The sequence below is a fragment of the Aedes albopictus genome, chromosome 2 (assembly GCF_035046485.1).
Source record: "Aedes albopictus strain Foshan chromosome 2, AalbF5, whole genome shotgun sequence".
NCBI classification, from domain to species: domain Eukaryota; kingdom Metazoa; phylum Arthropoda; class Insecta; order Diptera; family Culicidae; genus Aedes; species Aedes albopictus.
In genome coordinates, this window is record NC_085137.1 from 454,753,795 (window position 1) to 454,776,707 (window position 22,913).

At 36.8% G+C, this 22,913-nt stretch overlaps 1 protein-coding gene across 11 annotated transcripts in view; it reads left to right on the forward strand.

Moving 5' to 3' along the window:
- The window catches only part of LOC109419707 (RNA binding protein fox-1 homolog 1), an 823,173-nt gene that overhangs the window by 755,413 nt on the left and 44,847 nt on the right, over window positions 1-22,913 (forward strand). For all 11 annotated transcript variants that reach the window (XM_062853919.1, XM_062853914.1, XM_062853920.1 and 8 more), the window contains one exon: window positions 17,329-17,395. In XM_062853919.1, coding sequence (XP_062709903.1) covers window positions 17,329-17,395 — 67 coding nt within the window. The remainder of the gene's footprint in view (window positions 1-17,328; window positions 17,396-22,913) is intronic.

Sequence of the window (22,913 nt, forward strand, 5' to 3'; positions counted from 1 at the left end):
GGACGTTTCAGAGCATTTTCTGCGGAATTAAGAGGCGTTACTAAAGCGTTACGGAGGAGTTTTTGGGGGTTTTGGACCCTTTCAGGTGCGTTACATGGGGTCCGAGGGGGAATAAGGGGGGTTTTGGATGCATTTCAAGACGTTTCAGAGTATTTTTTTTGGGGATTCAGGGGCGCTATGGAGGAGTTATGGTGGTGTGGGGCCTCTCAGGTGTGGTACATGGGGTCCCCGGAGGGTTTAAAGGGGATTTTGAAGGCATTTCAGGACGTTTCAGAGCGTGATTAGGAGGCGTTTCTGCGGGATTAAGAGGCGTTACAAAAGCGTTACGGAGCAGTTTTCGGGGGGTTTGGAGCACCTCAGGTGCGTTACATGGGGTCCAGGTGGTCGGATTTAGGAGGCATTTTAGAATGTTTCAGAGCCTCTTTGGTGGGATTCAGAGGCGTACGGAGTCGTTTTCGGGGGGTTCAGAGCTTCTCAGGTGCGCTACATGGGGTCCGAGGGGGTTTAAGGGGGATTTTTGAGGCATTTCAGGAAGTTCCAGAGCACACTCTGAAATACCTTAAGACGCCCCTCAACCTCTTGCAACGCCCTTTCAAGACTCCTGAAATCTCTTGAATTGCCCCAAAAGGCCCTTGGAACGCCCCTGAAACCCACTTAATACTATTGAAATACCTCTGAATCCCATAAAAACACAAAAAATCTTAACTGAGTACCCTTAAAAGGCCCCTCAAATCCCTCGAAACAGCCCCTTGAAACGCCTCTGAAGCCCCTTAGAACCCCCTTTTTGGGCTCTCTGGGAACTTTCTGGAAACCCCCTTAGCCCTACCTCAACTGCCCAGGAGCCAGACTTGTTCTCGTGAACTAGATTCTCTAATTAAAGCCCAAACTTAATTTATGCATAAATTTCCCTCTTTTTCCCTTTTTTTAATTTATGCAGATTTATGCAGTCCGAGCCATATGCATAAAAAGTGGTTCCAGTGTATTCGCCTAAAAATGCCTCACGGATCCTTTTAAAACATCTTTCATGGATTAATTTGGAAATTTTCTTCAGAGATTTGATTAGAAATTCCCTCTATTCTACAAATTCCACAAAGATTTATTTCAAGCATCATGCGTGATTTACTTCTGATATTCCTCTATTTTTTTTCTCTATAAAATATTCATGTATTTGAGCAGAAATTCCTCCAGGGATTCTTTCAAAAAATCGTTCAGAGGTTCCTTCAGAAATTTCTTCAAACTTTTATTTGAAAATTTCTCCAGGAATTCCTTTAATAAAACTTTCAGCGATGCTTAAGAAACTATTTCAAAGTTTTCAGAAAAAGTTTCGAAAGTTCTTTCAAAATTTTTTACTGTGGTTTCTTTGGAAATTCTTCCAAGAATTTCACCAAAACCTCCCACAGCAACTTCCAATTTATCCAGAAATTCCACAAGGGATTCGTCCAGAAGTTTCACAAAAAGTTGCGTAAGAGAGTTGTGTACCAGTATTTCTTTAGAAAATTCATCAGAGATTTACCATATTCCGAAAAACCCTTCGGAAATTCCTTTTAGCATTCTCTCAAACTATTTCAAGACTTTCTCCGGAGTTTGCTTTAGAAAATGCCTGCTCCAAGGATTTTTTTTTAAAACTCTGAATTTCTGTCAGAAAATCTTCCTCGGATTTCTTTAGAAATTCCTCCAGGGACTCTTTTTTTAATGTGAGATCCATTCGGGAATTTTCTGCAAGGACTCCTATAGAAACTGCCCTAAGGGTTCCTTCACACTTTTTTCGAGGGATTCTTTAAGATAGTCTCCCATGGCTTTTGTTATAAACTAGCAGACTCAACGTGGCTAGCAACGTTCCAAAAATAATGTATATTTTTTCGATCTTTTTAACAATTATCTTTCTTTGAAGATAAAGATTGTGTGTTTAATATTAAGACTTTTAAAATTATATTAGTTTTTCCATCGAATCAAGAAGATCCTAGAATCTTCTGGAAGGAACATTTCTCGAAGTTTCTTTAGAAGCTTTGGAATCAATTTATCTGTGAAACATTTCACTCAGCATTGGGTCTCTCGTTGAGCAGCGTCGGAAGGTATACTATGTAACCAATCTTGGTTTAGAAACGACTGTTGTAGGGTTCTTAATCTTGGAATGGAAGAGACTTCTAGAACATTCTACAGTATTGATACAGAAATGCATTGCTTTACGAATCCATTGCAATTCATACAATGATGCAACCAATGCAGCGTTGCACCAATGCAACAATAAAGCGATGTACCAACGCAATGGTGCATCACTACAACGATGCATCAATGTGACAATGCATCAATGCAACGAACAAACAATGCAATGAATTGTATAGCTGCCATAGAGTAATGCGGGGCAAAAGTTCGCACGGGGCAAAAGTTCGCAGTGGGTCTTTTTCTGAACACGAGTTAAGAACCCAAACAAATTTGCATGGGTTCGACACATAATCAGGCCAGTTACTCGTCAACAAAAAATGGAAGGATTTCGTTATGGTGTGGCAGAGTTATGCGAAAAAATGTGTTTCTAGGTGTTTTGATAGATTTTTTGGGCTTTTTGGAATAAGAATTTGTAGTAGCAGGAAGAAGAAGAATCTCAAAATCTCTTGATGTCGGAGAATTGTTATTCCATAGTAGTTCAAGAGGTGCACTCAAATAAACAATAAACTACTAGTGCTTCTTGCAGAAAGGGACATTGTTAAAACCTTGACGGTGGGGCAAAAGTTCGCAGTAGCTGTGGGGCAAAAGTTCGCACTAGCTTTCTGAATGTAGTACATCAATAAAATTACAGAATCTTTGCAGTAATGATGGTTTCGTATAGAAACTACTATATGTGTATAATATGTGTAGTATGTACCCTGAAATCGTTCCGGCAGAGGGTTTGAACTTTGTTTTGTAAGAAGATCCATTGTAAGGCAAACATTATGTTCACCCATTTAAATCAAGAAATGAAAAATGGCTAAAAAAACATTTTAAAACATTTTCTTCGTCATCCTCGTCGTGTCTTTTCATATGTTTCTGCAGGTCATGTTATGTTCTTCTACTTTACCGGGGTCTTTCATAGCTTAGTTTGTAAATTCACAGTTATAATTCATCACCATACTGACGGGGATAAGATTCGATTACGGTCCCGTTCAATAGTTTTGCAGCATATTTGATTTTTTTAAATGTATTTTGTGCAACACGTATCTCTATGATTACCCCACAATGTATTTTGATAACTTCAGTTATGCAGGAAAGGACAGCTTCTTGTTAGTAGTTGTGGAAGTCTTCATAAAATACATTGTATTCCAAAGCTGAACACTAGATCGTATTCCAGTTGGGCCGTAAAGCTAAGAACAGAAAGAAACAGATTTCACGGCTAAAGTGAAAGGACGAACATGAATTACCATGAAATAAATGAACATCACACCAATAAACTATGCTATTCAACGTGCGAACTTTTGCCCCGCATAATGCGAACTTTTGCCCCCACTATGGGGCAAAAGTTCGCATTGGAGTACTTGCATTAAAAATTGTATTACTGAAACTACGAAAAGAACGCGAAAAAATCTAGTACTACGTTTTGAAGGCAACATGATAGGGACCCGTTTAACGAAGAAAAACGATATTATTTTCTTTTCGTTTAATAGCTATTTTGTGAAGTCTGTTAGGTGCGAACTTTTGCCCCGCATTACTCTACTGTGTGAAACATTTCAAAGCGTGACGGAAGGACAGACAACTCTATATATGATTTGACTAATAATTTCCTCAGAAATATCTCCAGATTTACCTCCAGAGATTTCTTTACAAATTTGTCCAAGGATTACCTTGAAAAAAACTTCCAATCAATTAAAAAATCTTTCACGAGCCTCTGAAAAAATCTCCCAGTGATTCTCGAAAAAATCTTTCAGGGACTCCTTTGGAAATTAACTTTAAAAGACAATCCAGAAAATTCCAAAGAAATTCAGTCAGTAATTCTTTCACAAAATCTTTAAGGGATTCCAAGAATTTTATGAGAAAGTCCTGTACAGATATCTTCCAAAAATTTAGCATGAATTCCTTTAGAAAATACTTCAAGGATTTCTTGCATCGATTGTTCCAGAAATTCATCTACGAATTTCTACAGATTTTTTTTTCACAAAGATTCCTCCAGAAATTTTTCTAAGATTTATCTAGAAACTTTCCATTAACTTTCTCAAAAAATACTCCATGGATAATTTTTTAGAAAATTATTCACAGATACATTAAGAATCAGAAATTCTGAAAAAAAATTCTCAGAAGCTTTCTCAGAATTTTCTCAAATGACTGCTTTAGAAATTCTACAAGAGATTACTAAGGAAATTCCCAGGATTTCTTCACATTACTTTAAATATTCCTTTAAGACATGGTATCCCAAATTGTGGATCGCGATCCCCCAGGGGAGTCGCCGGCCTTCTTTCAGGAGGTCGCGAGGGACAGTTGAATCGTTTACTGTAACAGACAACAAATGAGGGGATTTCTACTATGGGGAACATATGCTTTAAGACATTTCTTTTCCTGAAATTCCACCAATAATTTCTTAAGAAAGTCTTAGAAAATCCTTCAAGGATTCCTTCAGAATTTTTTCTACACATTCTTTCAGAGTTTCTTATAAGGATTCTTACGGAAAATCTTGCAGGCATTCTTGCAGAGACTCCTGCAGAAATTCACACAGAGATTTCATCAGAAATTACCCGGCAGTAATTTCCTCTATGTATTTTCTCAGAAATTTCTCCAGGATTGCCTCCAAGTGTACCTCTAGGAATTTCTCTGTGGATTCCTCCAGGAATGCATTGAAAAAAAATACGGTTTTAGGGGATTTCTCCAGGATATTTTTTTTTTCAAAAATATCTCAAGAGGTTTTGTTAGGTATTCTGCCAGGGGTTTCCAGGTGTTTCTTTAGGTATTCCTCCTTGAATTTGGATTCTTAAAATATTGCTGTTTTTTTTCTCAGATTTTTTTTTCAGGAATTCATTTAACCCCCTAAGATGTTAGGATTTGCGCACCACGATGGCGTAGGGCACGTTTAGCGTGCCTGTCTGGGTCATATTGACCCCAACATCCTAATAGGGTTAAAATTTTCTTCAGATTTTTTTCTAATTCCTTCTGAATTTTCTTCAGCGATACTTTCGGAAGTATCTTTAGAGACATCTGCAATATTCCTAGAATTACTTAAGAAATTTCAGTAGAGATTTCTTCAAAAATTGTTCCATGGATTCTTTCAGAAGTTGTTCCTGCAGTTCCTTCAGGAATTGCTCAAGCGGTACCTTCAGAGATTCCTCCAGGACTTCATCCATGTACCAGTAAAGGGACGCTGAAATCGGGGAACCTTGACTAACTAGCTCTGATTTTACCATCGACAGTATTCCAATGACCTTTTTATGAAGTTTGCTACAAATTTTAGAGCTGAGATAGAATAAGGCATTTACCAAAAATATCAGGAATATAGGGTACGAGTGCCCATATAGCCGAGGCGGTAAACGCACGGGTATTCAGCATGACCATGCTGAGGGTGACGGGTTCGATTCCCGGTCGGTCCAGGATCTTTTCGTAAAGGAAATTTCCTTGACTTCCTTGGGCATAGAGTATCTTCGTGCCTGCCACACGATATACGCATGCAAAATGGTCATTGGCAGAGGAAGCTCTCAGTTAATAACTGTGGAAGTGCTCATAGAACACTAAGCTGAGAAGCAGGCTTTGTCCCAATGAGGACGTTACGCCAAGAAGAGAGAGAGAGAGAGGGTACGAGTGCCATACGTAATCTCACGCTCCCAAATTTATTCTATTCGAAACCAAGCAATAACGACACCGATTGATTCCGTTCTTTTCGGTTTCATGCGTGCTCACTTCTAACAAAAAATACAAAAATTAGAAACAAAACAAACAGCACTTCAATCATTTGTTTTGCGTAGGATGAAAGGTGTGGTAGGTGTGGCTTCGTGGTCGTGCGGCTCAGGTCACCAAGCCTTTAGTCGCATCGTGCTGAGGAGTGCGGGTTCGATTCCCGCCGCAGCTGTCAGGAAAAGTTTTCGGCTGTGCCACTGGGCGTTGCATGCTAGTCCGTTGTCTAGTGTCGTGTTTCCTTCAAAGAGCAAATAGCTCACTGGAAGCATTAAACGTGTCCGTGTCTTTTAAAAAAAATGGGAGCCATACCATGCTTAATAAGAGAACCAATTAAAATCCTCGAAGAGAAAGTCATAAGAAATGTTGAAAGAAGTTTGTTATTAGAAAGCTTCGAGGAAAAGTTTGGCAAATAAACAGTTTGCATGCATCCGCCAGAAAATGTTGTCATTGCATGACACAAATGTGCCAAACATTTGCCCCTGGAGTCGGTCTTCTAATACCTTAACAATCTTCCAAGTAGACTTGGATTATCTCGGACAAATCAGCGGAAAACTATGGTAGAAACTCCTGAGGTATTTGTTGAAAAATTCTCGAAAATCTCGAATGAATTTACGACAAAATCTTCGAAGAGTTTTTAAAAACAAACAAAAACCCCATGAATTGTTTCAAAACGTGTTTCAGAAACAAATTCCCAAACAAAAACTCACATAAATCCATGAAGGAATTTCTGTCAGAACCCTGCTGGAATTTAGAAATTACGATAGAATCTTTACTCATTTTGAAAGTTAAACATATTTAAAATGGATTTTTCGGGATTCGTGATGTAAAGTTTGCAAAGAAAACCCCCCTTTGTAATGCATAAGGTAAAACTCCAATGTGGCAGCATTTCAAGACATCACGTAATCTTTATTCGATAGGGAAGAATTTTACTTCATCATATGCGCTGATTCCCGTCATATCAGACAAGAAAATAGCTAACAATAACAAATATTCCAACTTACCACCTATGCCAAAGGCTCATCAGATGGAGGCAAAACGATGTAGACTATCAATAACCAGCCCCTACAGCACTGGAAAAAAAATATAACGCGAAATATCTCGTTTCAATTTCACTCCACTTACATTTTTTCACGTATTGCGTACGACGAAGGCAGCCGCACCAAAGCATCAGCTACTCAAACTGTTAAACAGCGTAACAAAAATTAATTTTTGGTCTGTCTCAAGAGCAAACTTATGTGTCTCTGACATATTTTGGTTTGCAGTTAAAAAAGCCCAAAATCGCATATTTTGCCCTATAAATTGAGGTATAGCTTAAAAATGTGACGTGCTGGAGCAAATCTGAGCCCGATTCGGATTCAGCTGCCCAAAATCTGTCAGAGACATCCCACAAAAACTTTCCTGGCACTTTAGGAAGTGCCTAGGGTTAGATGTCACTGTTGCAGAATGCAGCAAAAGCTGTTCAATTAAATAAATCATTTTTTCCCCATCGATAAAATGTAAACAACAAGTTGTCTTCGTCTAGGAAAGATGCAAGCAAATGTGTGCGTGGATTTTCTGTATACGAAACATCGTATTTCACAACCACACAGAAAGATTTCTTCGTTGTACTTGGATGACGTTTTATATACCATAGTGTCACGTGTGCCGGGAATTGAACTCAGGTTGTGCCCGAAATAGACGTGGACTAGATGGAAACGGAATTCGAGGGACAATTATTATTTTAAGAAAATTGTAGTTCTGTCACAATATGTTTTTACATGATAAGGAAGCTAATTTATAAATTTTGTAATTGATACCAAGTTTACCATGAGGTATTAGGCGAAGTGCAAAAATACACTTAATAATTGTTGGTCGTTTCTTAGCTAGACGGGAATTAGATAAGAAGCCCATCTGAAATCGATTCTGAAGTAATTGTTTAGGAAATTTTTAAATTGAGGTATAGCTATGTTCATAAAAATATCAGTGAAGGCCGAATTTCATACAAAATGGTATTTCATCACAAAAGCTGAGAACCTCTGCAGAAAATATTTTTATTATTTACAGATCAGCCAACCAAACTCCGAACTTCCAGCTTCACGCACGTTTGTTATTCCGCCCGGGCGCGTCCGGGTCAGAGGGCAAATATTTTCCCTCATATTTCTCCGAGTTCTGCGGCTGCGGCAACGGCGATGGCGACGGCATCCGTTATTCATCCTCGCTCCTCCGATAGATTATGGATATGTGTGCTGTGCATGACACTACTGTAGGGCGCCCGCAATTACCGGACTCGAACTGAACCAACGATATGGAGATGGGAGATCCACTTGCCCTGGGATGTAATATTTGCCTTCTGATGATCATGATGATGATGACGGTGATGGTGCTCGAACCGGAACTGGGTGTCATGCACCAGGGTGCCATGAGGGAGCATCGAGCAATTATTTTTGAACATAACGACCGACAGCGGAACTCCCTCCGGGTCCGGACTGATGGACGGACGAACGGACAGATTGCAGGAGGGGGCAGAAAGGAAGATTCGCGCGCTTGTAGCGATTGTATGTAAATATAAATATGATAGCTTACGATCTTTCACGTTTGGTTCCCTCCCCCGAGGACTGGGAACCGAGGGGGTTCGCATTTAATGCGCGTCGAATCTAGGACGCCACTATATTCCATGGCGCTTCCGTCCGGAGTGAGCCTGCTGCTGCTGCTGCTGCGGAGTCAACCGGGAGCCACGTCGTACTATAGTCCAACTGTTGTCGTCGTCCTTGGCGCCGTCGACGGCTAGATAGATGAGAAAAACGCGGCAAGTGAGCGCTATTGTACCATCATTCCAGTCGCATCAGTTCTCACAGTTGGCGGCAGTGATTGTTCCCCATAAAAGAGGACGCGGGACTTCCTGCGTTCATTGGAATTATAAAAGGATCTGCGCCACATTCGGAAGCCGATGCTAGTGGGGGATGGCTATAGCTAGATTCTTCTTCCGTTGGTCGACTGAACTGGTTGGATAATGAATGGCAATAAAAATGGCTGCCAACGTGGTATTCATATGAGCTGCTTCCGGGGTTTGTGCTGGTTGCAAGCTCACTTTGGTTGATGACTTCTGGGTAAACGTAGAATGGTGGTGAGAATAATTACGATTTCTGTGAAGGCTATAAGAAAATCTAACAAAAACAATTGATTGGAACAACATAATGCGTTATGATGTTCCTTAAACTGAATCTCCATCATGGTGTCTTTTCGTTTACAAAAACAAAATTCCCAGATTTTTTATAGCTTTTTGGAAGAACCTAAAATATAAATAATAACAAAACCAGGAAAATTGAACGGAGAACAAATTTGGCATATACAAAGCAGAAAATAATTTGTAGAATGTTGTTAGAAGAAAAATTTTCCGGCATTTGTGTCTGTAATTCTGGAATATATTAAGCAAACTCCGAAAAAATTTACGACGGAATCCTTAGTCATGGTAGAATTTTAAACAACAGGGTTATTATCTAATTCCCGTCTAACTGAGCACCGACCAATAATGATCAAGTTTATTCTTGCACCTAGCCTAATGTCTCAAATTTGGTATCAATTACTAATTTATGAATTGTCGTCCATTTCATGTACAGAAATATTGGACCTATAATTTCCTTAAAATAATAATATTGAGTAACTGTTCTCTAATGCATTCTGTTTCCGTCTAATTCACGTCTATTTTGGGCACACTGTCATTGTAAAATCAGAGCTGGTTACTTAAGGTTTGAAAATTCCAACGCCCCATATACTAGTACGTCTCCAATGAAATTATCTTAATGTGGAACCTTTTTTACATCATTTGGATGATTTTTTCTAATCAAGACGACAATTCAATAGAAAAGAATTTTTTCGTTTCCTTGAGAAATTCAGATTTTCTCGAGAGCTTCTCTTTACATTATCTTAGAAATTCCAACAGGGAATCTCTCAGACATTTCTTCAGAAATTCCTCCAGAAAGTTCTCAAGATAGTTTTCCTGAAGTTCCTCCAGGAGTTGCATTGTAAACTTCTCTTGAGGTTTACTGAAACCTTTCGTCAGGAATTCTTCCAGAAATTTTGCCAGGGACCGACCCTTCAGAGATTCTTTTAGGAGCTCCATCAGAAATCACTTTTGAATTTATTTATTGGTGTTTCTCCAGAAATATCCTAAGAAATTCTACTTGAAACTACTGCACAGCATTCTTCAGTTTTCCAGACATTTTTAAGACATTTCTTTTGGCGATTCCTTCAAGAACTCTTGCATTTGATTTAAATTTGCTCCAAGGATTTTTATCCACTAATACCTTTCAGACATTTTGCAAGAAATTCTTCCAAGAATTCCTACAGAAGCATCTCCAGCAGTTCTTCCAGGGTTTGTTCCAAATCACTCTCCAGTAGTTTATGTAGAGGTTTATTCGAGAATTCTTCCAGTAGGGTAAAAACACAATTTAGAAATTCGTTTAAGATGTTCTTCAGAAATCCCTTTACCCTTCAGGACGCGCGCTGTTGTATAAAGTATAACACTGCCAAAAAACATCGCTCTTTGTATACAGAGCAAACGCGGTGCAGTGCAGTTTCGGTTGTTGGATGGCACGCGTCCTGAAAGGGTTAACCCGACTAGATGGGAAAAACAAAATTACTTAAGATTGTGTAATTTTGTTACAATGATTTTTGTAACATCGGTTGTTATAGAACATGTATCGTTGGTATAAAAAAAATCTAACAAAACTCATTCCAATTTACCCTCCTTTGGCATTAGGGTCATTTTTGACCCAAACCGTACACAACGTTAGCGAGCTGCTGCCAACGTTATGCAAAAGGAAGGTTAAAATAGAAATATATCAAGTTGAGATATAATCATAACAAGATTATATCAAATTTTGTTAGACCAAACTTGCGAAATCATAGCAAAATCATAACAAGTTTAGTTATATATTTCAAAACAAATTTGTTACAAGTTTTTTTATAATTATCTTGGCTCGAGTGACCAAAATAACAAAAAATAACAATCTTTTTTGCTACAACACTAAAAACCTTATAAATTCTGGAATTATTTTGTTTCAAAATATAAAACAAAGATGGCAAAAAACGTGTTACAAAATTATGTTAAAGGCAATTATATTCTGATGCAGAATATAACAAATGTTGTTATGTATCTATTCGAATAAATAAAACAAGTTTGGTTTTATTTTTGTTGCTAAAATTATATCAAATGGTAATATTATTTTGTTATGGATGTTTTCATGGAACAGAATTATATCAACTAATTATTTCTAACAAAAGTTGTCATAATTTTGTTATGATCTTGCTTCTGGACGGGAGAAGATTTTCTCAGTAACTTCTCAAAGATTTTTTGCATAAGTTTCTCCAAAAGTTTTTCTTAAAATTCTTCTAGAAATTCCTCTAAATCCATCTCAACGAGTTCCTCCAGGCATTCCCCATGGATTCCTCCAGAAATTCATCCAACGATAGATTCATTTTCAACTGCTTCAATGAAATTTGTTCATGAACTCCTGATTTTTTTTAAACATTTCGGTCGAAATTTCTTCAGATTACGCTTGAATTAATTACTTCAATATATTTTATGTCTCCAGTTAGCCTAGTGGTTAAGGCTATGGATCGCCGATCCGGAGACGGCGGGTTTGATTCCCGTTCCTGTCGAAAATTTTCTCGACTCCCTGGGCATAGTGTATCAATGTACTTGCCTCACAATATACAAATTCATGCAATGGCAGGCAAAGAAAGCCCTTCAATTAATAACTGTGGAAGTTCTCAAAGAATACCAAGTTGAAGTGAGGCAGGTCAAGTCCCATTGGGGACGTAGAGCCATAAATAAGAAGAAGAAGAAGATGTTTTATGTAATTCCATAAAAGACAAAAATCTTCAATCTTCCAGAAAATATTTCTGAAGAAACCGTAGGAAGAGTTCCTAAAAGAAACCTTCTAGACATTTCTTCTGTAACCCATGAGGAAATTTTCCAATGGATTCCTGGAAGAATTTCCAAAGGAATCGCTAAAAATTTTGAAAACTTAAAGAAAATCTTAGGTTTTCTCTTGCTGACATTCATGAAGAAATCCTTAAACCACTGAACTGTCCCCATTCGCATAACAGTCCCATGTGGATAGGAAACCCAGAAAATATGAGATTGTTGTGCCAATAGGGGCAATGGAGGAGTCTCCGATGATATTTCTGAAGGAATTCCTGAGTAAGTTTTAGATGGAACCCATGGAGGAATTTTTCAAAAAATCCTTGAACGAATTTTCAAATAAATTGTCTATTTAATTTTAAGAATATCTCCAGGGAATTGTAGAATTCCCTGGAGATATTCTTAAATGAATTCCAGGAGGATTATGTAAGAGAATCCGAGGGAACTCCTGAAGGAATTCTCTCCCTCAGAACCCGGACAGAGGAAAAGAGCTCATTTTGGTATTGAAATCAAAATGTGATATTAGTTTAATTTTTATAATAGATAAAAGATCTAAAAATAATATCTTAAATTTACTCCTGCAACATCATCATCAGATCATATTTAGATCTTGTAAGATCCAACCAATAGCAGCAATCTATTCGTTTGATCTTGAAATATGAAATTTTGATATTGTTCATTTGGTCCAGGAACATTTTTCAGATGTTATTTCAGATCTTTTATCTCTTATATCGATCGCACCAATATTACGCTTTGATCGTCAGTACTTCACCTCTACCCGGGAAACCTTTGGAAGAATTCCTACAAAGATTTATTAAAAATATTTGCAAAAGTATCTAGAGAAATCTGTTACCAAAATTCAAGGAGGATTTTGTGAAATAATTTCCAGAGAAATTCGTGAACGTATTATTAAAATAATCTCTTAACGTCTGGAGAAACTCTTAAACTTTTGTAAAGATTCGTAGACAAATCTCATGAGAAATTTTCAAAGGAATTTATACAGAATGTTCTAGGAATTCCCGCATAGAAATTTACAATTTATGGTATCGTACATATTATAAGACGTTCATTAGTGGAATGGTTACTATAGAAGCAATGATAGTTTTATGATGCGATGATTTAAGATGAAAAATTATCACCGGCTGAAAATCTCCTTAATAAAGCTAATAATAATAATAAAAATTATCACCATACAATACTTTTCGAATATCATACCACTTATAATAACGATACATTCAATAATGTATGAATAATTTTTAATAATGCCTTTTTGTTTGGCTGGTAGTTGATACTACTTTTTGTGGCTTGTTCCTCGGATTTTTTCAATGTTAAAACAATACAATGGCAAGTAATTAAGATAGTGTCCATTACTGTTTCCTCAGCAGTAACGAAATTGAGCACTTTTGCGAACTTCTGAGCATAACTGTAGTGTGATGGATCCACTTTTCTCTAGTGGGGATCACTTTTCACCAAAATCCATCGTAGCCTTTTTTTCGTGCCAGCAGCTGGCGTTCTCTGATTTCCACAAATGCACTTGAAAGCTTACTTTCATCCGAATTTCGCCAGTTGCCTTTGCGGCTGCACCAGAACGTTGAAGCCGTCCAAAAATCCCCTTTTCCTCTCAGAAGATTCATACTTGGAAGCTTCTCCGATGCCGATGATTTCCACTAATTTCTTTTTCGCTTTCTAACTTCAATGAGCTTCAACGTACCGCGAACACTGCTTCCGTCTGGTGTAGCGCAAAGAGTTACCAAATAAATCTTGACCACGTCAATCTCACTCGGTTCGATTCCCGATCAAAAAAAAAAACGCCGCGAATATAAACAATGATTCACACAATCGTAGAAACACTTGACAGCGTCCGAAAGTGCCCGCAGGGGTGTGCACTTTTTCGGTCGGTAAAGCAGTTTTGGTGAAATATTTTCGTTTTGTTTTTATTATTCGCCGTATCATAAAATTGATTATAAAGTGATTACAATACGTATAATTTCGCAAAATACTTGTTCGAGAAAAATGACATTTTTGAATGGTAACGATACTTAACAACCCATTCGGTCTATCATCAAAACTCCTAAAATGATAACTGCTATCATCGATATGATTCATCGTATCATCGATTTATAATCCAGTTTACTATAACACGAATAATAAAAAAAATCATACATACTTCAATTTATGTATAATACCGTTTTATTTGGGTTGTTTCAACAGTCAAATTGCTGAATTTCTTGAAGAATCCGAGCCAACATTTTTGAGGGGATCCTTGATAGTATTCCTTCGTGGAATTTCTGGTGAAATACAAGAAGGAACTTATTAAGAAATCTCTATATGATTTTTTTTGCTAAAATCACTAAACAAAATCATGAATGGACTTCTGGAAAATTTCCTCTAGACATTCTACGAAGAAGTTTATTGGAAAAGCCCTGCAGGAATTTTTGAAGCAATCGATGGATAAATTCCTGAATGAACCCTTGGATTTCTCCGCAGGTGGAATTCTTTTTGTTATTTCTGAAGGGTACACAAATTTCAGAGTAGGTCCCATACAAAAAAAAAATGTTAAATATGGACATTTTTGCGTGACCTCATTTTTGGAATTTCTAGGAAATGATTGGAGTCATTTTAGGAGGTTCTCTATATCAATTCTTTGGAATATTTATGGAAGAACTTAAGGCACTCAAAAAAATATTTTCGAAGGAATATTCGTTTTTTTAAGTAAATCCCTGGAGAATTTGGTTTTCTGAGAGAATTCCCGAAGATATTTCTGAAATAATCCATGGTCCATGGAGGAATTTCTTAAGCATGGAAGGTTCTCTAGAAGAACTCTTGGTGATTTTTTTTAAGGTTCTCAAGAAGAATTTTGGAAGAAAATTTTATGGAATATAATCCTCCAAGAATGTCACGCCTACAGCATCCGCTCGATAACTGGACTGCTTTATAACTGGACACTCGATAACAAAGCCTAGTTAAAAGCAGTTGTCTGTCAAAATTAACCGAAAACTAACCTAACATCAATGATGGGAACACTCACTTGCAAAGAGTTACACTCACTCGCTGTTTTCTCAGTCCAGAAGCGTGCAACCAAGAAACGTTGTATGGACGACTTTTGCCTTGTGGTTTTGTCTAAAAGTTTGCCGAATAGAGTTAGGGTCGCACACGCATGCCAAAATCGTGAGAGAGCTGCGAAGGCAACTCTCCACGAGGTGAATGTATATTACACTCACCTCGTGAAGAGTCGCTTTCACTGGTCTGTCACGACATTGGTATACGTGTGCGACCTCTACTCTATTCGGTAAACTTTTAGACAAAACCACAAGGCAAAAGTCGTCCATACATCGTTTCTTGATTGCACGCTTCGGACCTGAGAAAATAGCAAGTGAGTGTAACACTTTGCAAGTGAGTGTTCCCATCCCCGCCTCACATTTTGCAATTCGACAAACAAAACAAAATATAACAGTCGTTAACTGGACTGTCGTCAAATCCCAATTATCGAGCGGAAGCTGTACTTGCTTTCTCCCTTGACGAAGACAACTTGTTGTTTACATTTTACCAACGGGAAAAAAAAATGATTAAACCATTACTTATTGAAAAGCTTTTGCTGCATTCTGCAGCAGTGAAATCCAACTTTGAAGTTGCACAGAGGTTTGAATTCAACAAGTGAATCTAGCGAAGTGAAAATTACGAGAAAAAAACCTTAACTCGTAAGTAGAGTGTAATTTAAACGTGAATTTTCGCGTAATCATTCGATTTCTAGTGCTATAGGCGCTGATTATTGACAGTCTACATCTTTTTGCTTCCATCCGGTGAGCCATTAGCAAAGGTAAGTTGGAATATCTGTAATTATTGGCTATTTCCCGATATGACGGGAATTAACGCATATGACGAATCTTCCCTATTTTGAACGAAGTTTTAAAAAGTTGTTCGATTATTAATGTGGATTTTTTGGGAGAAATTTTCTAAAGGAAATATTAAAGTTAATTAAGACTTCGGTGAGATTTTTCGAGATTGTTCAATGGAAAAACTCTTGGAGAAATATTGTGAAATCCGTTCGAAAATTTTACAAGAATCCACTAATCCACTAATATTTTCATAAAAAACAATCTTGTAAATCATTACTCTAGTTTTCAGCATTTTTGAACACGGTAACAAAATTGACTACACTGTAACGTGTCTATTTAAAAGATATATTCGTTTCTTTAATATCCTTTACTAACTGTTCTAAATTAAACGTTGTCGAAACCAATGTTGCAAGTCAACTGTTAAATAAATAAGCAATAGCAAAGCCAGAAATGATACATATTTGCCGATGAGTTGATGTGTATGGGTGGAATAACAAAACAACTAATCAAAACTGACACGACCAAACTTGTCAACCTAGCTGGCAGACGCTCGGCAGATTGATCGATAGGTCCCAATAATCCGTGTACTAACTAATCCCACCATCCTCCATCCAGTTCCAGAAGTTTACCACCAGCAGGCCAATAATTCATCGGAAACCCAAAACCAAACAATCAATAAATCATTTTCACACGCAGGACAACCCGCAGCAGTAGCAGCAGCTTTCGCGCCCTCTACTGACTGACTCACTGTGGCTACGGGCCACGTGAAATCCAAGCCAATAACGGGAGAGTCAAATATTATTACTTCGTTCTCGTACCTTTCCGTCAAAATACGCGGATGGATCTGTACAGCAACTGGGTCGTGAGTAGCATTGACAACAAGCTTTGCTAGCTCTCCTGGTGTGCACAGGTCCTAAAGAGGCGGCGCCTTTAGGGCCGGAAAAGCAATCGTCATCGTGACATTCATACATTGGAGACCCGATTTGAAAATAACAATTTGTGGTATGCTTAGTACTATGTGATTATTTTATGGTAAATGGTGACAATCTAACTATTAGTTAACCACTGTTACTTTGCAAGTATTATGGAATAACCAAGTATTATCTATACAAATCATACAATTAATGATACTACGTATAATTCGTAAAATTAACTGTATAATATTCGTATGATATTTACCATTTGATTTGATTACTCGCATCATTTTATTTATTCATTGTAGCATAACGGTAATGGTTATTATCAATATTATAATATAATTTGTTGCATTGATCAATGGTTTAGGATACACCGTATTATAACATCAAGAATTTTATTATCAGAAAATGATACCATGTATCATAGTTATGTAATATTCTTCCTTTCGGGATACCTACAGAAACACCTGAGGTTTATTTGATTTTACGCGGAAATAAACCACACGAACAACGACAACGAGAAGCAACTTCCGGCTTCGTCGCCGTCGTCGTCGCGAGGGAAATCAAAATCAAATTTAATCCCCTTCCGAGCTCCGTTCCTCATCTGCCGATCAGATTCGAAGGGTGTGGTATCAGTTTTCCCCCGCGGTGTAAACGGCGATACCACCACCAAGTGATAGGGAGTGTGGGAGGCAGCAAACGCATCAATAAATAAAGCCATTTCGCTGACTATTACGTTATGACATGTGTTTTTCTTCTTTTTCTTTCCATTTTCGGTACCATCCAACTTGGACTTTTGCATCATCATCATCGCCGTCATCAGTGTGTATTTCGATCCATACATGGCGGCAGCAGCAGCAGCAAGTGCGGATCAGCAGTATCGTCTACAGGTGAGTGTGCGTTTCGTACTGATGTATTCGTACGGTAGGCTTAGTTATCCAAACTAAGCAGATACTGTTTGTTCACGTTCGCCATCAAAGCCCACCGTATAATGACAATATACAATATCGTGGACAATATTGATAATAGTCCTGATCAAGGTGGGGAAGGCCCATACACACAAAGGAGTCGAACTAATAATGCTGTCAAGTTGCGCTTATCGGACGGACTAGGCTGTTGTCGTAGTACGACGACAGCCATCGTATCTGTCCACGTTAAGCATAGAAATATCCAATCCATATCATTCCGTCGTCGTGTAGTGTAAGCTCAAAGGTAAACACCACGCGTCGAGATATGTGATTGAAAAGGGAGGCATTATAAGGAACTTTTTTATGAGATACCGTTGGAGGCTTTGCGCGTATGGAGACACATGGTTCTTTGTACTGAAGATTGACGGCGTTTGTTTCAAGAGATCATAAATTTAATGCTATTCGGATTAGAATGTGATCTTATGTGATAACTTGAATGCCTTGCCGCCCTTCTGACAAACAAGGGATCCGTCAAGTAATCACTAGTTTTCATTCTTTTTCTATCATATTCTAACGAATAAGCATGAAACACTTTGAATCGAAGATTTAATTCAAATGGCGGCCTGGTTTCAGCAACAATTACAGAATAATTTTTTTTTTTTTATCTGTATTAACGAGATTTTTAGCCCTAGGCTAGTTCATCTCGGGACCCACGCTTTACTTCCCTTCCGAAGGAAGAACTCACATTTTGTGAGTTTGTCGGGAGTGGGATTCGATCCCAGGTCCTCGGCGTGATAGTCAAGTGCTCTAACCATCACACCAGGTCCGCTCCACAACACAGAATAAATTACCAATGGAATTTCCAATAAATCTTCAATAGATATTCCCCAAGAGTTTGACAAAGAACTTTCAGAAGTATGTTAAAATTCACGCATAAAAAGAAATGTAAAGAAAAACTTTCTGAAGAAGTTGTCTAAAAATTTCTCAAGAAAATTTTCAATTCCTGAATTTTCTGAAAAATTTCCAATAGAATAACAAATACAATAATGACATAATTTACAGAAAAGATTGCCCAATGAATTCCCTGAACGAATTGTGGACAGAGTTCCTAAAAGAATTGGCTTCTTTAGTGGTGTTGGGATAATTCTGAATTTGCACGCTGATTTTCGATCGGAATACTACCAGTGTACAGATGTTGGCTTTCTTGGTCTACCGCCAAACGGGCAGGATTGCCCGACGTTTCGGCCGGCTTTATTTGGCCGTTTTTAGTCTTATGTTGACTGATGTTTTCCCTTAATAAAGGCCAAATAAAGCCGGCCGAAACGTTGGGTAATTCAAAACTAGTTGTTAAAATTGACCGAGAAAGCCAACATCTGTACACTAGTAATTAACAAAGCGATTGCCAAAATATTATTCAGGGAAACTACTGAAGGAATTCTTGAAGGAGTCATTAAAGGAATTTTAAAGATATTTCCGAAGAAATTTAGAACTTTATTACCGAAGATACTTCTAATAAATTTTCTGTATGCAAATGTACGTTTTAGACAGATTTAGCGCAGATCTGTGCCATGGTTCAGCGATTTTTTCTTGTTCTTAGTTGATTGCACTGCTTGAACGATTTTCAAAAAATTTCGTTCTACGGAAAGGAACCAAAAATTACACGAGCTTTGAACACCACATCTACACCATTTTCCAAGTTTTTGCGTGAAAGAATTTATATTTGTGCAGATAGTTTTACGAAACACGGTAATTTTATCACAATTTGTAGGTACCATTTTGAAAACTTTGTTTTTAGACTCGAGCTCAGCATTTATTGTGACAACTGATTTAGCAGTACTAAATCGCTCATTCATTGATCAATAAAAAAATCACAGAGATTCATTCAACAATGTTTTTATTTTTTAATTCTTTCGGCAGTTACCAATTCCTTATGAATTTCTTTTCAAATTTCTCCAGCGATATTTGTGAATTCCTTAGGAAATTGCTTTGGTAATGCATATAGATAATTCTTAGGAAACAAAATTTGTTTGCAATTCCTGTTTCTCTGAAAAAAAAAATCCTGCGGCAATTTTTTTTGTGATTTCTTTTGATAATTGTTTTAAAATTTAATTTAGGAATTTCGTAGATGTTTTTTTCTTTTGGCAAATAGGAAATATTTCAATGGTTTAAATGACTTAAAGGAAATATTTCAATGCCTTAAATTCATATGACTATTTGAAAATTTGGCAGATTTTTTTTAAGAATTATTTAATCAATTTCTGCAGCCTTTTCCTCGGGAAATCACTCGGCAATCTCTTTGTATGTTCTATTCTTTTTAAATTTTCTCCATTTATATCATTATTAGACAACTTCTTCTAAAATTTCTTTAGTTAACCCTTTGGAAGATTTAATTGTAAATTCCTTTGGAAATTTATTCGGCAAATCTTTTTTTAGAGTTCCTCAATAACTGCTTCTGAAATTTGTTCGCAAATTGCATCGGAGAGGTTGCTGAAGGGATTAGCAAAACTTCAGAAGGAATTTTCGAAGGAGTTTCAAAAAATAATTGCCAAATAAATTTCCAAAGGGAATTCCAATTAAATCTTGCAAAGAAATTCCTAAGGATTTTCAGATGAAATTGCTTAAAAAGTTTCTAAGAGAATTTGCAAAGGATCTACCGAAAAAATTTCCGTAGGAATTGCTCGAAGAATTTACTAAAGAATTCTCAAAGAAATTATGCTTGCATTTCCAGAGGCACAAACCAAATCAATTCCCAACAGATTTGCTAAAGAAGTTCCCTAAAAGTTTTTATTGTAATTTCCATAGGAGTTAGTTTCCAAATAGGGCTGGAACAAATTTTGAATTAATCTTATATGCCAAACTCCAAATCCACCTCGCCTTCCCGGGAAATTGATGTCATATTTTAACACTTTGAGGGGGGCACTTATACACGCAGAAAAATCTACGGTAAAATTAACCATATTTGACGTAAAATCAAAAGGAATTTGACATTGTTTTGACCGCAATGAGAATGTATGATTGTTTTTACAATTCTGTATTGTTGTTCCTCAATCGGAAATCTTATTGAAATAACAAGAGTTTCAGACTTTTTCGTGCATTGTCAAGTTTGACATCTACAATATTATGGTAATTTCAAAAATATTTTTCTTTTGCTTTCAATAATATATTCATTGGAAAACAACATGCAAGATTCTTACTGAATAATCTGGGAATCTCCTGATTAATCAAATTTACAACGTTTCAAAGGATCTCACTCCCGACAAACTCGCGAAATGTAAGTTCTTTCTTCGGGAGGGAAGTAAAGCGTGAGTCCCGAGATGAACTAGCCTTAGGGCTAAAAATCTCGTTAATACAGAAAAAACTTCAAAAATGCCTTACCTTTTATACCACACTAATTGAAGGTAATTTTCAATTATGCTTTTAATTTGTAATAACTTTGCCTAACTTAAATATTATTCCATTCCCAGAATTTCCAAAGTAGTAAATGCTTTCCAAAACATTCTGCTTGGTTTGACAGAAGTGATCGAGGGATTCAGTGAAACATTTGCATCAAAATACTCTGTTTGATTTCATGAAGAATATTGTGGTTTTTACATTCCTATTCGACGTCGAGGGAATGGTAAGTTAAATTGACTTAGAATCAAAGTAGACATATGTTAATTTCTACAAGAGTCTCTATTAAACATTGGATTGTTAAATCGAACAGAATTTCACATGGATTTTAAATTGGAAAATCTGTTTGAAACTATAAGAATTCACATAATTTCAAAAGAATTTCAATGTGTAAATTCAACAAACGTTATTTTAGTTTCAATGTGAACGCTTTTCTGTCCGTGTAGACTCCTAGAGGGGAGGGGGTCCATCCAAAGTCTACGATCCACATAAATTTCGAAAATTTGGTATGGACAAAAGTCTACGAGAGGGGAGGGGGTAGGGTCTAAGACGGCCAAAAATGAGTCCACGTAGTTTATGGACAGCGTCATAATTTGTCGAGGAATGCTTTCTTGTAAAATCTGAGTCAACTAGATTTTTTTTTATCAAATCCGATGAGTTTTATGATTTTGCGTTTGTGTTTGCGATACTCGAACAATTTGAGTATTTTTCCACAAAATTCATCAAGTATATCCTTCCCCCTAGACAAGTCAACGAGCACTGTGACAGAAGAAAAAAAAAAATTGTTCTGGCCCAAATTCTAAAGTTGTAGAAGGAATTTTCAAGGAATTTCTAATAGAAATACTAGATCACTTCCCAAGGGCACCGCTGAAAATCATTCTTTTGAAGTTTTTGAAATAAAATACCACAGGAGTTCACAATAATAATTTCGAAGAGTATACCGAATGAATTTCCAGCAGAAGAGCATGAGAATTCTCCAAAGAATATGATGTTGAAATTATACAATGCAATGTTCGAAGAAATTATCGAAGAAACTTAAAACAAATTTTCAACAAAACAAACAAAAATTCGTCAAAAATTCTCAGAAGAATAATCGAAGAAGTTTCTTAAATAATTGCCAAGAGAATTTAAAAAAAAAGCCTGAGAATCTCAAAAAATATGTGATTAAATTCCCGAAAAAGTTCCAAAGAATCCAGAAAGCATAACTGAAGAGTTGTCTAAATAATTCCCAAATAACAAAAGGAATTCACAAAGACAATAGGGGTACTCACTCAACAGATTGAATTGCTGCATAAGCCATGATTTTCTGCTTATTTGAAATGTTTCATGATTCTGCGAATAAAATAATCAAAGATTGCCTTGGTGATAGCGACGTTTAATTAGTTTAATCAGTTTACGCTGTTAAGTGAATCCCCCTAATGTTTAAGAACTTATGAAAGGAAATGCAGAGGGATTCTGCAATGGAATTATCGAAGAAAAGCGCGAAAAAAAGTGGAATACATAAATTCGAAAGAAATTTCTGAAGAAATTAAAAAAAAATCAAAATAAAAAAAATCCCAAAGTTATTGCCGAATATCTTTTCAAAGGCATTACCGAAGGATTTCCCTAAGGAAATGCCTGAAAAATTTCAAAAAAAAATGTTTTAGAAAGTGCAAATCAATTACCACAGAGATTCATAGAAAAGGGCTGAAGCAATTTCCAAAGAAATTGCTGGGAAAATCGACAGCGTTTTCTAAGGAATTGCTGGAGGAATTTCTAAAGAATTTGCTTAAGCAATGCCCAAATACATTAATGGAGTGTAGGAAATTTGAGAGGAATTTTCAAGAAAATATGGAAGGAGTTCTCCTAAAAGTTCCATACATCCAAATTGAGTAATGCAATTTCATATACAACTTCACGAAATTTTGCTAATATATTTTGTTTTTTAAATTGGCGATCTTGCAGGTGATGTGATTGTCTTCTGTCAAAACTAGTTGTCACAACACCTAAATGCTGAGTTTGATTCGAAAAACAAATCATGGCATACTTTTTCAAAACATCTCAAATTCCCCTATTGTTTAGAGCTGATAGTTTTACAGCACTTAAATTTCCATAATATGCAACCAAGTTT